Here is a 17585-nt window from a genome sequence, read left to right as displayed (position 1 = left end):
CACAGTAGAAACCTCTACCATGTTTTTGTAAAAAGAGCCCTAAGTGTAACAGTTCATTAGATGACAGGATGTTGTGGTTAGGGTGGGGGGAGGGATGGCTAAATTTTGCTGGTCATGCAACAATATAAAATGAACAGTTGCAGCTTTAATGGGGGTGACAGGGATCCTTCCAGAACATTGCTCATATTTTCCCCTCATGAAAAGTTCAACAAGTAGAAAAAGCATGCAGAGCTTGTCTCATGGAATTCTTTTTTTTTTTTTAATATTTTTTATTCTTTTTTTAAATTCTTACATCAAGTGAAATACATGTAATACATTCAATTATGAAAAAACACTTGAAATTATTATTAAATGTTCTTACAATGTGAATTAAATAAACCCTTTATCAGAATTTTATATCATATTAATATTACAATAGTTTTCCCTCATGGAATTCTAACCCTTCTGCATGTGTGTGTGTTAGGATGGTGGGGTAGTTGCAGATAATTAGTTATGTGGGGTGAGATAGATGGTGAGGTGGTGTAGTAAGTAGTTCCAGAGAGAAGTTTTAGGGGGTGGGACAGTATGTGGTATGACAGTTGCAGGGTTAATTCTTAGGTGTCAGGCAGTTGAAGTAGACAGTTTGGGGGACAGGGAAGTTTGTGAAGTGGTGTGGAACCATTACAGGTGGGAATTTGGGGGGAATGGGAAATTTGCTGGTGGGGGTCAATTGTGAGAAGATAGTTTTGGGGTTGTGGGGGCAGTTTTTGGCTGTGGGGGTAGCTTGGAGAGATAAAGCAGTTGCGAGGGGGAAGGTTTTTTTTAGGGGGGTAGTGAGGATTTGGGAGAGTAGGAAATTACACCTTTTAAACTACATTTTTCCTGTTTTCTAACTGCTACATTTCTTTCACTCTACATTTCTGTATTACAGAAAGCTGGAACTCCTTTTCTTACGGAAATGAACTGGATCTTTTGGAGGGGGGCTTTTCTCTGACAACAAAATCTAATATGTCCCATTCCATCACATTTTGGAAGAGTTATTTTGCCTCTAGAAGACAGACAAACAGTATGTATCCCTTCTTTATAACTCTTTTCAACTTCTTTTGGATTTGTAAGAATACCTCCACCCCCTCCCCCCTCCAGCCCCAGCAGGGCCTTTCCTTTGTCATATCACTTCCGACACGGCAGAGGAAAGCCCTGTCGGGGCTGATCGCAAGCAGCTTGTTTATAGCGCTGCCTCTGCTAACCGGCTGCCACTGTATAATATTTTCTGATCTCACAAGTGTAGAAGCCAGGATATATGAAACTTCAGTTTCACTACTTGAGTTGAAGAAATTAAAACTCCTGCAGCTTCTTCAGCCCTTGAGGCTCTGCACCATGATGCTGCCATCCCCTAGTTGCTGCAAGGATCCTCTCCTGTGCCATCACAGCTAGAGCTTCAACTGGAGTCCCTTGAATGGAGCCACTACATCCAGGCTCCTCTGATAGAAACATAATGGCAGATAAAGGCCAAATGGCCCATCTAGTCTGCCCATCCGCAGTAACCATTACCTCTTTCTCTCTCTAAGAGATCCCACGTGCCTATCCCAGGCCCTTTTGAATTCAGACACAATCTCTGTCTCCACCACCTCTTCTGGGAGACTGTTCCATGCATCTACCATCCTTTCTGTAAAAAAGTATTTTCTTAGATTACTCCGGAGTCTATCACCTCTTAACTTCATCCTATGCTTTCTCATTGCAGAGTTTTCCTTTCAAATGAAAGAGACTCAGCTCATGCGCATTTACATTAAGTAGGTACTTAAGCATCTCTATCTCCCCTCTCCTGCCGTTCCTCCGAAACTCTGAGGAAAGAGTCTTGAGACATCATGCCTCTTCTTGCTGACACAATCCCAAGCAAGCCACCTGGAGTTTGCTGTGCTGTCACATCGGCACAAAGAATAAAACTATCCATTGGGCTGGTATCTGCTGGAGTTGGAATGGAAGATTCCAGAAAATGCCATTGAGCACACTTGTGCTTTTTTCCGGTCAGTAGGCAAAGGAACTATGGTAAAGCAAACAGCATTCTTGAGCCTAGCACTAATAATAATAATAATAACAGTTTATATACCGCAGTACCGTTAAGTTCTATGCGGTTTACAAAAGATTAGTGAAGTACAAGTTGAGATAACTTAAGGGATGTGGGGAAAATAGGGAGAAAGGGCAGGAACACCGTTGGCAAGGGGAAAGAGAGGAGTGGGTCAACTGTCTAGATATTTCAGGAATAGGTGAGTTTTGAGGCATTTCCTGAATACCTCGTAAGTGGTGGGCAATAGGAGTTGTTCTAGGTCTTTGCCCCATCGAGCTGCTTGATGTGAGAGAAGATGCTCATGGTGTTTTTTTAGTTTGCAACCTCTAACCGGGGGAGAAACGAAGTGCAAGTGGGAGCTTCTCTTGTGTCTGTTGGCTGAGAAGGAGAAGAGGTCAGTGATGTATTTAAGGGTTAGACCGTAAAGAACTTTAAAGCAGAGGCAGGCGAACTTAAACTTTACACGAGCCTCCATCGGCAGCCAGTGTAGCTGTTTGAAGTATGGCGTCACGTGATCAAACTTCTTTAGACCGAAGATTAGTCTGACCGCAGGTTTTGCATTAATTGTAAGCGTCGCATATTCTTTTAGGGGATTGCTAAATAGGCGATGTTACAGTAGTCGAGTTGACTCAATACGAGGGATTGTACCAGGATTCTGAATGCAGAATTATCAAAGTATGCTTTAATGGATTTAAGTTTCCAGAGGGTGAAAAAACCCTTTTTGATTAGGGAGTCCACCTGGTCTTTCATGGTGAGGCATTGGTCCAGAGTTACACCCAGTATTTTAATGGTGGGCTGTATGGGGTAGTTATGTTTGTTGATGTCTAGTGGAGTTTTGGTGTCAAGAGGGCGTGGGGAAGCGACAAAGAATTTTGTCTTCTCTGTATTGAGCTTGAGTTTGAAGTCTGTCATCCAGTGCTCCATCAAGTTTATGGCTTCTGATGCTTTTGCAATTGTTTCCGAGATGGAGTTGGCAAATGGGATAATGATCGTAAAGTCATCAGCGTAACTGAATAATTTTATCCCCACTGAGTTAATTGAACGCTCAGTGAGGTCATGTAGATATTGAAAAGCAGAGGAGATAGTGGGGACCCTTGCGGTACGCCGGATGGGTTGCTCCTGGTGTTGGAGAGATCATTGTTGAAGCGAACCTGATAGGTGCGGGATGAAAGGAAACCATGAAACCAGTTTAGCACTTCGCCCCTGATGCCAATAACGTCTAGGCACTGTAGCATTTTCGCATGGTCTACAAGATCAAAGGCAGAGCTCATGTCGAATTGCATGATCAGGGCATTGAGGCCTTTGCTTAATAGTAGATGCAAGTAATCTAAGATGGCCGCAATTACCGTTTCCGTGCTGAAAAGCGGTCTAAAGCCGGATTGAGTCTCATGAAGGAGTGAGAACTGGTCGAGATATTCCATCAATTGGGAGTGTACCAGTCCCTCCAGGATCTTTACGATGAGTGGTGTGGAAGCAATTGGTCTATAGTTGGTAACTAGGGCTGACGATTCTTTGCTATTTTTTAGGATAGGGGTTATTATTATGTGGCCTTTGTTGGTGGGGAATTTTCCGTTTTTCAGGTTATGGGCTAAGTAGTGCAGTAGTGATAGTTTAAATTCAAGTGGTGCCGCTTTCATGATTTCCGGGGGACATGAGTCCAGGAAGCAATATGATTTGGAGTATTTGTTATATAATTTGGTATAGTTATTCCAATCTATGTCTTGAAAGGAATTCCAGATCATGTCTGCAGGGGTTTCATTTCCTTGTGTGTTAGCTATATGGTGATCACTAGGTTCTTTTGTTGAGCAATTGTTTCTTAGGTTTTTAATTTTTGAGTCAAAGTGCAGGGCTAGGTCGTTCGCCGAGGGTAATTTAATGTTGTGTGTAGGTAGAGTGTAGTGGGTGGTGTAGAATAAGTTAGTAATCAGATTGAACAGCTCTTTTGTATTGACTCCTCGTGAGCTGTTGCAGGATGAATTGATTTTGTTTGAGTAGAATGCTTTGCGTTTATCTTTTATCAGTTGTTTGTAGGTTTTTATATTAGCTCTCCAATTGTTACGGTCTGATAATTCTCCTGTTTTTTTCCATATTCTTTCTAGACGCCTGGCTAACTGTTTCATTTTTAGGAGTTCGATGTCGAACCATTTGTTATATTTATTTGCATTACTTTTACTGTTATGTTTAGATGCAATGTTGTCTAAAATGCAGGTGCTGGTAGTGGTCCAGTGATCCCAGAAATCAACTTCTTCCTTTATCTCTGCTTGTAGTTTTATATTGCGCCCAGTATTTTCTGGGTTGATGTGGCCTCTCGTGAGATGTTCTTTTTTTTTAATTTTTGGTCGAGTAATTTGTTTTCGTTGGAACCAGATTAGCTCAAAGTAGAAAGTGAAGTGGTCGGACCAGATGTCATGACACCAGGTGCCTCCTGGTAAGGAGATGATGGGGTCTGGGATTTCCTTTGTGGACATGGCTACTACGTCTAGATGGTGGCCTTTTTCGTGAGTTTGTGTGGGGGGAGGGAGGTTGTAGTTAAGTGCCCACCAACTGAGATAACCAGAGAATTTGAGTCTTCACCACATTTAGACCCTCTTTTACTAAGTCACGGTAGAGGTTTCTATCACGACTGGAATGCTAAATGCTCTGACGCTCATAGGAATTTTTGGGCTTTTTTGTCTCCTCCATAGTGGTGGTGTTTGTTTTTTGTTTTGCCGTGGATTTGTCTTCTGTTTTTTGCTCTGAATTGGATGCCATTTATAGATTATCACATAATGCCAGGATCTGCACCCAAACACCAACTAAAGCTCTGCTTGTTATCCAATTGAATTGCACACACAACTGAGGAGAAAAAGAAAACCCTGAGAGGGTAACACTACATAGACATCTCAGCTTACCTTACTAACAGTAAATCACTTTCTCTAAGGAATTCATACCACCACCTTAAGTTTCTCCTTTGTAGAAATAAAATCCAGTGGCTGTTTATGATTTAAAATAATCATAAGCTGTCCCTTTAACAACTATCACAAAAATATAAGGAAATTTCAACACAAAATTGGCCCCCAAGGCTTCCACCCTCAAAAATGCCTGGTAATGCTACTGTGTATCTCGAGAAGATCAGAAAAATACCATATTTTTTGCTCCATAAGACATACTTTTTCCCCCCTAAAAAGTGGGTGGAAATAAGGGTGCGTCTTATGGAGCAAATACCACAGTTACCCCCCCCCCCCCCCATACCTGCGGCAGTGAGAGGCAGAGCGGTGAACAAGGCTCTTAGATTCCTAGATGCTATGTACTTAACAGACTGTCTCGTGCCTCATTGCCTGCCACATCTTGATAATAGGCTGTCCGATCTTTTACGCCGTCTCTTTCTGTCAGAGGTAATCAGCATCTTCAAAAATGTCAAGCTCTATGATGTCATACCACCCGGCCTCTGACCCGTAGCCCCCTTCCTCCCCACAGGGCACACGCATGAACCCCTTGGCTCGGTCTACTACGTCTTCTCGCCTTTTTGCTCGAGCGTCCTCCCCAGGGCAACACCCTCATCGCTTCCTCACCCAGACGCACCACTCATTAGCCGCCCATCTCTCCTTCGCTCCTCCCCTACGCCCTTTGAAATGGAAGATGTGAGGGCTAGAAGAAGATTGCGCTGGCATGTTTTGAGATGGAAAGGGAAGAGTCGAGCTGTAATTGGTGGTGGTGCCGGTGTTTTTCCTCTCCATGCCACTGCAGTACTTCCTCCAAACTGGGATACTACGATGCTCGCTGGGGGTTGGCCGGAGCGTCACCAGGTATCCAGATGGCTAAGGTGTACCGAGAGTAAAGACAGACTGGGGGTCTCCATAAATTGCCGGCCTAAGAGGCCCTTGGGAGTTGTAGTTCAGGGGGCCCTATTTGCCTATCTGGCTGCCAGCCACTAGGCCTACCTACCCTGTCCCGGCCTGCCCTGTGCCCTGTCCCTACCTGCCTGCCAGCCATTAGGCCTGCCTGCCCTGTGCCTTGTCCTGGCCTACCACTAGACCACCAGAGGGGGGACAGGGTGCAGAGTGGCAAGGAGAATTTGGCAAGGAGTATGGGATTGGGTGCAGAGCCTGGCAGGGAGAATTTGGTTCAGAATGGTTTTTTTCTCGTTTTCCTCCTCTAAATCTAGGTTGCGTCTTATGGTCAGGTACATCTTATAGAGCGAAAAATACGGTAAGTATTTTTGAACCCATAAACTGCTGATTAATATATAGAAACATAGAAACATAGAAGATGACGGCAGATAAGGGCCCTAGCCCATCAGGTCTGCCCACTCTACTGACCCACCCCCAAGTCTACTATCCTAGGGATCCCACTCCTGGTGACAGTTCCCTTGGCTTAACCCTCTAAAGGATCCCACTTGGGCATCCCATTTGCTCTTAAATTCTTGCACGCTGTTTGCCTCGATCACCTGCACCGGGAGCTCGTTCCAAGGATCAACCACTCTCTCGGTGAAGAAATATTTCCTGGTGTCGCCATGAAATTTCCCGCTCCTGAGTTTGAGCGGATGCCCTCTTGTAGCTGAGGGTCCTTTGAGAAAGAGAATCTCTTCTTCCATCTCGATACGGGCCGGTAATATACTTAAACGTCTCGATCATGTCTCCTCTCTCCCTACGTTCCTCGAGTGTGTACAGCCGCAAATTTTTCAGCCTTTCCTCGTACGATAGATCCTTGAGCCCTGAGACCATCCTGGTGGCCATCCGTTGCACCGACTCTACTCTCAGCACATCTTTTCGGTAGTGTGGCCTCCAGAATTGCACACAGTATTCCAAATGAGGCCTCACCATGGTTCTGTATAATGGCATTATGACTTCAGGCTTCCGGCTGACGAAACTCCTGCGGATGCAACCTAACAACTGTCTTGCCTTAGATGAAGCCTTCTCCACATGATCAGCAGTTTTCATGTCTGCGTTGATGATCACTCCCAAGTCTCGTTCTATTGAAGTTCTAGCTAAGGTCTCACCATTCAAGGTGTAAGTTCTGCATGGATTTCTGCTGCCGAGGTGCATGATCTTGCATTTCTTAGCGTTGAAGCCCAGCTGCCAGGTCGAGGACCAAAGCTCCAACAAATGTAGGTCCTGTGTCATACTATCGGGTGAATTGCCATCTCTCACTATATTGCATAGTTTGGAGTCGTCAGCGAATAACGTTACCTTACCTTGAAGCCCCTGAGTTAGGTCACCTATGAATATGTTGAAAAGGAGCGGGCCCAAGACTGAGCCCTGCGGTACTCCACTGGTCACCTCCGATGCAGAAATATAAATGTAAGATATTGTTATGATCCAATTCCAGAGAGAAAGTAACAATTAAAGTAAGCCTCTGTATGACTATTTCAAGTGAGAATTCAAGAAAACCAGTCATTCAAATCTGGAGCAGCTGTTCCCGAATATACATATTGTGCTCTTTCAATCGGGGATAGAGCTTATTCTGGTATCTTAAGAACTTCCTTAAAATACTGTCCCACCAAGTTCAGTAAGGATATAATTAGGAAAGCAAGGGGGAATTGTATAGGGGCTCTGTCAGTACTGATAGGCAGAAAGTCCTTATCAGAATAATCCTGGTTTAAAGTTTAGCAAGCCTGCAGTTCCCAGAAAGAAGTCTGTCTCTTTAAGACAGCTCCAGAGCACAACATATAGAGAAAGACACACACTGCATTCAAGGAAGCTAAGGCCCATCCCTCTTCTAAACTAAACTAAACTAAACTAAGCCTTAAGTTTATATACCGCATCATCTCCACGGAAGCGGAGCTCGACACGGTTTACAAAGCTTAAAAATACAAGAAGAGAGGGGAGAGAGAGTTTACAAGGGCATATGAAAAGGGGGAAGTAGGAAGGAGATGTTATATATTAGAGAAAAGCCAGGTTTTCAGTTGTTTCCGGAACAGCTGGAGGGGGCCCAGGTTCCGCAGCGGGATAGTGAGATCGTTCCAAAGGCCCGTGATTTTGGAGAGGAGGGATCTTCCCAGTTTGCCTGCGTGGGGGATGCCACGTAGAGAGGGGAAGGATAGTTTATGTCTGTGGGCGGATCTGGTGGTAGCAGGCGTTTGGGCGAGGAAGGATAGAGGGATTAGTGGCGGAAGGATGCCATGAATTATCTTGAAAGCTAGACAGGAGCATTTGAAGTGAATTCTGGAAAGTACAGGGAGCCAGTGAAGCTTGGTAAGTAAGGGGGAGACGTGATCAAATTTGCGTTTAGCAAAAATCAATTTGGCCGCAGTATTCTGGATGAGCTGGAGTCTGTGAAGACTTTTTTTTGTTAGGCACAGGTAAATGGCATTACAGTAATCGAGTTTGGATAAGATGATGGATTGAACCAGGACGGTAAAGTGTTTTTGGTGGAAATAGGATCTAACTTTCCTAAGCATGTGGAGGCTGAAAAAACATGATTTTGCCAAGGAGTTCAGGTGATCGTTTAGGGAGAGGGAAGAATCGATAATGATGCCGAGGACCTTGCTTGAGAACTCAAGGCGAAGAGCAGGACCTGTGGGTAGAGTGAAGAGGGTGGGCAGGTGTGCTAACTTTGGGCCGAGCCAGAGTAGTTTTGTCTTTGATTCATTTAATTTCATCTGAACAGAGAGGGACCAGGCATGAAGTCTCATTATGCATGAGGTGATGTTCTCTTGGAGGTTTGTAAGGTTCTGGTCTGTTTCGAGGAGGTATGGGTGTGGCAGGAACATGGAAGGTGGAACACTCCACTAGAAGTTTAACAGGGCAAGGAGTAGTGCTGCCTGATTCAGCCTACTGAATCGATTTTTTTATTTGATTCGATTTTCCTGCCCAATTGGGTGGGGTTTTTTTTCCAAACATCCTGGTGGGTTTATTTTATAGCCTCTTCACCCACCCCACCCCCTTTGCCCTCTCCTACCCACACTGGTGCTGTGGTGTAAACAAAATAAACAAACAAAAGAGACTTTTCCTCTCTCTATTAAATCCTAGCTCACGTTCACGGTCTAACACCAGCTCTAGCAGGATACACATTTCAAATCTGACACATTGTAATCACAAAACAGAAAATAAAATAATTTTTTCTACCTCTTGTTGTCTGGTCATTATTCAAATCATATTGATCCCAGGATCTGGTTTCTTTTTGTCTTCTGATAACTCGCTTGCCAGGGTCTCCTTCCCATTTGTCATTTTTTTTCTTTCTCGGTGTTAACCATCCATCTTCCATCTCTGTCTTCCCCTTCCATTTCCCTTCCCTCCCCCGGAAGTCTGGTATCTTTCCTTTTTTTTCATCTCCATCCCCGCAGCTGCAGCATTGGACCCCACCATCCACAGATCTACCATATCTCTTGTTCTCAACTACCCTTTCATCCAGCATCTCTCCCTCCTTCCCCACCACCACAGGGTCCACCATCTCTCCCTTTCTCTTCCCAACTATCCTCCTATCCAGCATCTCTATCCCCACTCTACACCATCCCTTGAGTCCAACTTCTCTCCCTTTCTGTTCCTTCCCTCCCTAAATCCCATTGTCCACTATCTCTCTCCCGCTCTTCTGTTTTTAGACCCATTATTTCTTTCCCCCCTCTCTCCCCCCCCTCAGTCTTGCATATGCACATCTCTTTGGACCCCTCCTTCCCTCCCTCCCTCCATCCGTGTACTTCTGCACCAGGGTCACCCCCCTGTGTACTTCTACATCAGGATACTCCCAAAAGGCCTGCATGTTCCCCCCTTCTTTGTAGTATTTTCCAGCTTCCCCCCCTGGCCTCCCTGTCTCACCTTCAGTTAATTAGGGCAGCCTGAAGAGGATCTCCGGTGCTGTAACGATCCTAATAGGCTGCCATCAGCCTCCATAGCATGTTCCCTCTGCCGTGGTCCTGGTCCTCCTCTGACGTCAGGGGCAGAATCGCAGCAGAGGGAACGTGCTGCAGAGGGTTGGTCAATGAATCAGCGAGCCCAATTTTTTAAAAAACAAATTGATTTGGATTGATTCATCAAAGTGAATCAATGAATCTATTCAAATTGGTGAATTGGGCAGCACTAGCAAGGAAGAGGAGATGCCTTAAGAAAGTGAACAGCCCCTTTTCCAAAGCACAGAAAGACCAGAGGATTTGGAGGAAATGGACACTACTGAGTTGCCTGCAGAATTCCTGGAGCCACAGGACAGCGTGGAGGTGGGTCCATAATGGTGGAGAAAAGTAAACCTGAATTGTATGTGTTTCTCTGGGGATTTGAACACTACCTGCTGTCTGGTTTAATTTAAAACCCTGTGAAGGAAAAGGAAAGTACTGTGTGTTACCAATATGGACTCTGCAATGTGGTTTTTGTGTTTGATATTTGATTTTTGCCCAGCTGTGCTGGTAGACAGCACAGAAGGATTTTCCAGCACAAGTTTGACAAGGAATTACTTTAAACTCAGCCAGGCGAGTGTTAATATAGCTCTGTTTTTGCTTGAAGTTTTGTTTTGCCTAAAAGAAGCCTTGGATTTTTCCATCCCAGTGAGAGAGCTTGCTTTCTGTGGAAAGTTTGGGGAAACTGCCACAATGTGCAGAACCTGCTGAAGCTCAATTCCACCTGTTGGGCAGGCAGCTAATATGAGAAGTGCCTAAAGTGTGGGACTTGTTTTCCTTATGATGAACTTTTCCTTTTTTCTGGTGAAAATTGGTGAACTTTACAATGAGAAATTTCCAAGAATAAATTGCCCTGGTAAATGGGACTTACTAACTAAAGACTGGAAGCCCAGGGGCAATCAATGGGGTTCAAGTGCTGTGCATGAATAAGAATAAGAAATGTGTTTTTGTTTGCTTGAATGAATTGGTGGCTTTCTTGAACTGAGCCCGGACAGAGGACAGCATAAAAGTTCTGAGCTGGTTCTTTTTGAACACTGTGTTTTGCTTTATACTTACCACACCTTTGATTCCACAATAAGGCCCGCTACACTAGGCAGGAGCCTGGTCAATATCGCCCTGAAGGGGTTTCTCATTTCCAAGAAACATGTCCAGACCTAGGGTAATCACTGCAAGCCCCGCCTACTGGTCTAGACAGGGGCCTAGCATGCGACACAGCGCATTTAGATTTATCGAGTTATCTGCCAATATTTAGTCATGTGCATGGATTCACTGTTCCCTCTACACGAAGTAGTATTACTCCATCTACTGTCCTGTCAGTGAGGGGTACTGTTTCACTCTCACATTTTCAATAGTGAGCGACAGGCAAGCTCTGCAGGACTCCAGGGAACCTGCCTGTCCTTAGTGATTAAAAACTCAATATTGAACAACCACCCCTCACTGGCAGCAATGCAGTTGGAGGACTCCTGCTCAGCTTAGAGCAGGGATCTCAAAGTCTCTCCTTGAGGGCCGCAATCCAGTCGGGTTTTCAGGATTTCCCCAATGAATATGCATTGAAAGCAGTGCGTGCACATAAATCTCATGCATATTCATTGGGGAAATCCTGAAAACCCGACTGGATTGCGGCCCTCAAGGAGGGACTTTGAGACCCCTGGCTTAGAGGAAACAGTGTCCATAGAAAGTTAGAACAGCCATTTTCTTGTCCTAGTTTTATCCAGGCACTTACTTGATTAGACGACTGAATATCACTGCTAGCCACCCTGACTCCACCTCCTGCACTGCCTCAGCATTAATTGAATAGTAGAAATAGTTGATATTCAGAAGCACTATTCAATTAAGGGCTCCTTTTATTACAGGGCATTAGACATTTAACACGTAAAAAAAATTGCTAATGTGTTAAGGCATTTTGCAGTACTTTACTATCACTCAATAAACCATACAACAATGACTTTCTCAGAATTTCTCTCAGGGAGCATGGCATGGGTGAGGAATGGGCATGAAAACATTATCTAATTAGCATTTTATACTTATTGTGTGCTAACTGGATAATGCACAGTTAATGTGGGACCACTTAGCACCTTGTGAGGGAGTAAGGGGTTTTCCCTCACTAATGTGACTATTATATTATTGGACAGCATGAGGCGCTAGTTTCAGAGTAAGCCACTATGCGAGAGTACGGGGTTTTCCCTCACTAATGCAACTGTTATATTATTGGATAGCAAGGGTCGCTAGCATGAGTCAGCCACAATGAAGAAAATAATGGAACCCTGCTGAGTAAGAGGGGCGGGGTTCAGGCAGGGAGGAGTACTTCTGCCCCAGGCTGGAGTCATTCAGAGATGTCTCGAGGAGGAGACTTCCACAAGAGAAGCTTCCTTAGCTATGGGCTGATAAGGAGCCCTGAGAAAGAATGAAGAGCAGCTTCATTAGTTGTGGGTTGAAAAGAAGCCCTGGGAAGACGTGGAATTGTGAATGGGATTGTCCAGGTGAGACAACTGATAGATGGGCTAAGGTAAACTGGTATTCTATGATGAATAAACTGGGGCTTGGCAGAGATTGATCATAGCCATTGATTTAGGGTTACCATATTTTGGGCCGAAAACCCCGGGCCCATGGCTCCGCCCAGTTCTGCCTGCGCAGATACGTGACATCATCCGCGCATGCTCAAAGGCCCTCCAGATGCAGCCGGAGCTCTTCAGGGCTTTCCAAAACCCAGACAAACTGCTGGGTTTTGAAAAGTCTGTCTGGACACCTGGACAGTCCTCTAAAAAGAAGACATGGCCGGGGTTTCCTGGACATCTGGTAACCCTACATAGATTTGACTAAATAAGTATATGAGAACCAGAGAACTAGCCTGCTGGCGTACACTGATGTCATATGAAGTGAGAAGTATGTTGAAACCCCTGAGTCTGTGACGGAACTGACTCAGGAACTATTAACAATAAAGCTTTTGTTGAACCTTCAGAGTGTGTCCTTTTACCCCAAGAGCTTTTTCAGTCTCCCACACACCTCCTAAATAGGAAGTGGTAAATGTTCCGGTACTAACTGTGAGCAGGTATCACACACTAATGAGACCATTAATGCATGAGCTGAATAAAAATTACTGTAAATGCCTTCACTAATTGCCGCATTGGATTTGCAGCTAATGTGCGATAAAATCCCTCGTTAAGCTGCATTCATTGCAAATTTTAATGCATTTTAATAAAAGGGCCCCTAAGTGCTCCTGAATAAACAGCATGAAAGCAGGCTATGTTTTATACATAGGTCTTCCTATAAAGTTGAGAACAATGCAACAGATGATAGAATGCTGAAGCATGATTGTTGACAGGGATGAAAAGGTATGAAAATGCTCAATTGTCTTGCCTTATTTATATTCTTTCTGTGAAAAAACATTGTTATTTTACGAGGGTCATTTCATAAATAATGTACACTATTTTTTTTTTTTAATTTACATGTTTAACTTTTTTTCAAGTATTTCTTTACAATCCTTCAATATAGTCTCCCTGTTTTGCAATGACCAAGTCCCAACATCCGGGAAGCTTCATTATTCCATCCAAGACACCATTTTAGTTCAGTTGCCGAATGGTTCGGGTACCGGCGGAAGAAAGCTCTTCCAGAGATGCAAAACGATGTCCATGCATGGGTTGTTTCAACTTTGAAAAAAGGTCAGAGTCTGGTGGTCTCATGTCTGGACTGTAGGGAGCATAAGGTAACACCTCCCAGCCGTATTCATATAGTTTTTCAATGACATTCCCTATGTGTGGGCGAGTGTTGTCGTGAAGAATGAGTGGCTCAGCAGCCAAGAGCAACTGAGGTTGGGTTTTGTGCATTTTTCTGCGCATGTGTTGCAAATAAATCAGGATAATACACTGCTGTGACACTTCTTCCACATGCAACTTTATCTGTGATGATGATGCTTTCATGATCATAAGCAAAAATCATCATTTGTGTGATTTTTGACTGAGCTCATCAAATTTTTTTGGTCGTGGGGAAGATGGAGCTCTCCACTCGTTATTGAAAAACTACGCGAATACAGCTGGGAGGTGTTACCTCATGCTCCATACAGTTCAGACGTCGACCTTTTTCCACAGTTGAAACAACCTATGCATGGACATCGTTTTACATCTCTGGAAGAGCTTTCTTCCGCCATTACCCAAGCCATTCGGCAACTGAACAAAATGGTGTCATGGATGGAATAATGAATCTTCCCGGACGTTGGGACTCGGTCATTGCAAAGCAGGGAGACTATTTTGAAGGATTGTAAAGAAATACTTGAAAAAAAAATAAAACATGTAAATTAAAAAAAAAAAAATAGTGTGCATTATTTGTGAAATGACCCGTATATTGATACAGTGAGGGAAGTGAGGAAAGTAAAGTGAAGATCAAAAGCATTTCAAGTGAGAGTTCCTGGAGTAAACTCTCAGAGGATTTACAGGTTCAGTAAGATGTTCAGCAGTTCAGGAAACATTTCAAGGATATTTCAAGTATATTTACTCTGTCAGTGGTAAATTAGGTGGGGTGGGCAGTATGATGAGGTTTTTTTTTGTACTTTATGTTGGTTTTTATGAGGTTATTATTTACTGAAAATGGGAAAGTGAGAGTCGTATTTAATATTCTATGACTTCTACCTCTCTTTGGCCCTCTTTTACCAAGCCGCGGTAGAGATTTCTACCACGACCCGAGGTGCTAAATGCTCCAGGAATTCTATGAGAGTCAAAGTATTTAACGGTCTGAGTGGCGGTAGAAACATCTACCGCAGTTTAGTAAAAGGGGGGGAAGGGGGTTGGTTCTCTGTTTCATTGTCTTTATAAACCATTTTTTAATTAATTTTCAGGAAAAAAAAAAGTGCATACAAATTTTATAAATGAGCAAATACAAATAAAATGTACCTCCTCCTGTAGCAGGGTAACAGATATCATTCTCACACACTTTCCAGAGGCCCCAGTTTTTCACAGTAGAGAAAGAGATTTCTATCACCCAGTAATTCGAAGTAACACAGATCAGCATGAACAAGGTGCTGAGGGAGATCAGAGCCAGTATGGCCACCTTCAATGAGATGAGCAGCATTCTGACACACCAATATTCTTCCTACCCCTGTGCAAGGCCTTATACCTGCAAAGAAAGCAGAGAAATGCACACAACAGGAACTGCTAGAGACCAATTAAATTCACTATTTTGCTAGTAGGAACCTTGCTGCTGCTGGCTTAATTCTTGTTCTGTTTCTTTTTCATTTTATGTAAACCACCTTGATTGGTAGAAAGGGGGTATATCAAGTTTTTAGTAAAGATAAACAAACATTGATTTTAAAAATCCTTCAAAGTGAGAGCCAAGATCATTGCTGAACAAAGTACAGTAGATGGCCCACTGGGCAGCAGGGGTCTTGATGCTGTCAGTCTGGCAACTCAAGCATATTTTAACTAAAATAAAGTCTACTGTACATCTACAATTCCCGCCACACATACATACACATTTTCTCTTTCTCTAGGCCCATCTCACCCAGACATTCTCTATCCCTGCTACCCAACTCCTCTCCTCCAGCTCTATCCCAGCTAGTCCCTATCCAATTCCCAGTAGTCAGTCTTAGCCATCATGCCTCCCAACTAGAGAATGACACGGTGGTTGTTACCCGTGGCTAGCCGCGGGTTACAGGGAGAGAAAAATAAAGGTCGCTGCGGGGACGGGGACAAGGCCATTCACTGCCCCGTGGAGCAGTGAATGGTCTTGTCTCCACAGTGAAGCCAGCACAGATGGCGCGGTCCAGCATCTAAATTTGAACATGTCACACCTATGTTGTATGAGCTCCACTGGTGACCCATTGCAAGCCAGATTGAATTTAAAATTCTCTGTGTGATCTTTAAGGCCCTCAAAGACGATGGCCCATTAGTTATTAGATCATTGCTTCATATACATCAACCAGCTAGGTCTTTACGTTCTGGGCACACATTGAGCCTTGAGGTTCCAGCTCTGAAAAAATGTGAGGCTTGTAAATTCTCGTCAGTCGATACTTCCAGCTGTTATCAGTCTGCTTCAATTTAGAAAGGTGGCGAAAACTATTTAATCCAGAGACATTTTCTCTAAGTCTGATTTTGCAGCATTTGATTTATGGATGACTATGTCAGGTAGAAAGGGTTATGAGAAATAATATATTGAGGTATGAGTGAACAGTATGTTTTGTGTATTTGTTTATATTTTATATATGTTTTTACAGTGACTCGCTAATGTACCTGGGGCAATAGGGGATTAGGTGACTTGTCCAAGATCACAAGGAGCAGCGTGAAGTTTGAACCTACAACCTCAGAGTGCTGAGGCTGTAGCCTGGTTTAACAATTGTTTATTAATATATTGATATATAAGGACATGCAAGACAGACAAGGTATGTTCAAAATGCTAATCAGAAGCCAGCCCCTTATATAGGAAATTTGGCATTTTGAACACAAAGGATCAAAGAATACATAAAAGGATTCATTACTACAAGTGCATAGATTAGTTTACTAATGATTTCATCTGTTTGTTTTATATCTTTTGTGATAGACTCTTATACCCCTTGACCATCTGATTATGTATTATTTGTTAGAGCTATAAACTGGTCACTACCCAAGATATGAGTGACTTATGTTTTTCCTTTCCAAAAGGGTTCTCTATCAAGTAACACTATACATGATAATGACAGTGAAGTAATTTACATCCAGCAGAGGGGGTCTTACATAGTGCAGTTAATGATCTTACTAGTTCCAGAAGAATCCTAGCTTAATACTAGTGGTACATTAATAAGTACTGTATATTTCTAAGATGGAATTTTTCCAGTTCCACAATTCCACCCTACTATGCCTTAAATTGTGCACCTATTTTAATGAAATCCATATGTGAGTGTTCCCAAGACATAGCTCAAGCAGTGAGGCCGCAAACCTATGATGCATGCATGTATTTTATAAAATACACAGGATCACATGTAGCACGAGCACACATTAACATGAGCTTCAGAGCAAGTATAAATGGTTACGTCGGCATCAGAGCTGGTTCTGGGAGACTACTTTATAAATTGGAAGCAAAATAGGCATCTTTTGAACGTCTCACCAACGTGTCATGTTATGAAATGAGGTACATGATCTCATATTTAAAAGGCACAGTGCTGCAGAAATAGTGCAGGAGGACACTGATAGAGCAGAGGACCTCGGTCACCCCCATGCTTCTGCTTTAAAACACTGGCTAGCACTCGCCCTATAAAGGTATTATTCAACAGAAGCAAATATGTTGGCTTTATTTTAGTAAATTCTGCGAGCTATGAAATGCCAGTTCTAATCCCACCACTGCAGCCAAGATATTAAGGAAATCATTTGAATATCTTGTACCTTCTACAATCTTGGCTAGAAGACGTCTGTTACCCTGATGTTTCTTTGGGCACATATATCCTCAACAATATCATAACAACAACATGATAATTTTAAGGCCATCTGTGCAGGCAGTTTTATCAAAAACACCTTAGGAAACTGCATCTGAGTCCTTGCTAATTCAAATATCCCCATCACAAATTTGAAACCCTTCAAAGAGATTTCATTTCATGATAGTATTGTTAAAGAAATACATATTCACTGAAGATTGTTTTATTTTCTTACCGTTCTATGGCGTTCTCTCAGGATCTTTTGTGGGAGTAGAAAGACACCTCTATGGATGACTATCCGGAGTACTTTATGGCTTTGAACTGTAAGAACAAGCTTCAGAAATCATTGAGAAATACTTCCCAAT

At 43.3% G+C, this 17585-nt stretch overlaps 1 protein-coding gene across 2 annotated transcripts in view; it reads right to left on the bottom strand.

Moving 5' to 3' along the window:
- LOC117368923 overlaps positions 1 to 17585 on the bottom strand; it is a 40644-nt gene extending 23059 nt beyond the window's left edge. For both annotated transcript variants that reach the window (XM_033962700.1, XM_033962701.1), the window contains exons 1-2: positions 17456 to 17585; positions 14732 to 14954 (exon numbers count right to left, since the gene is read on the bottom strand). In XM_033962700.1, coding sequence (XP_033818591.1) covers positions 14732 to 14909 — 178 coding nt within the window. In that variant the 5' untranslated portion in view covers positions 14910 to 14954; positions 17456 to 17585. The remainder of the gene's footprint in view (positions 1 to 14731; positions 14955 to 17455) is intronic.

This window comes from Geotrypetes seraphini, chromosome 11 (assembly GCF_902459505.1).
Source record: "Geotrypetes seraphini chromosome 11, aGeoSer1.1, whole genome shotgun sequence".
NCBI lineage: Eukaryota > Metazoa > Chordata > Amphibia > Gymnophiona > Dermophiidae > Geotrypetes > Geotrypetes seraphini.
This window is presented reverse-complemented; position numbering and strand designations above follow the sequence as displayed.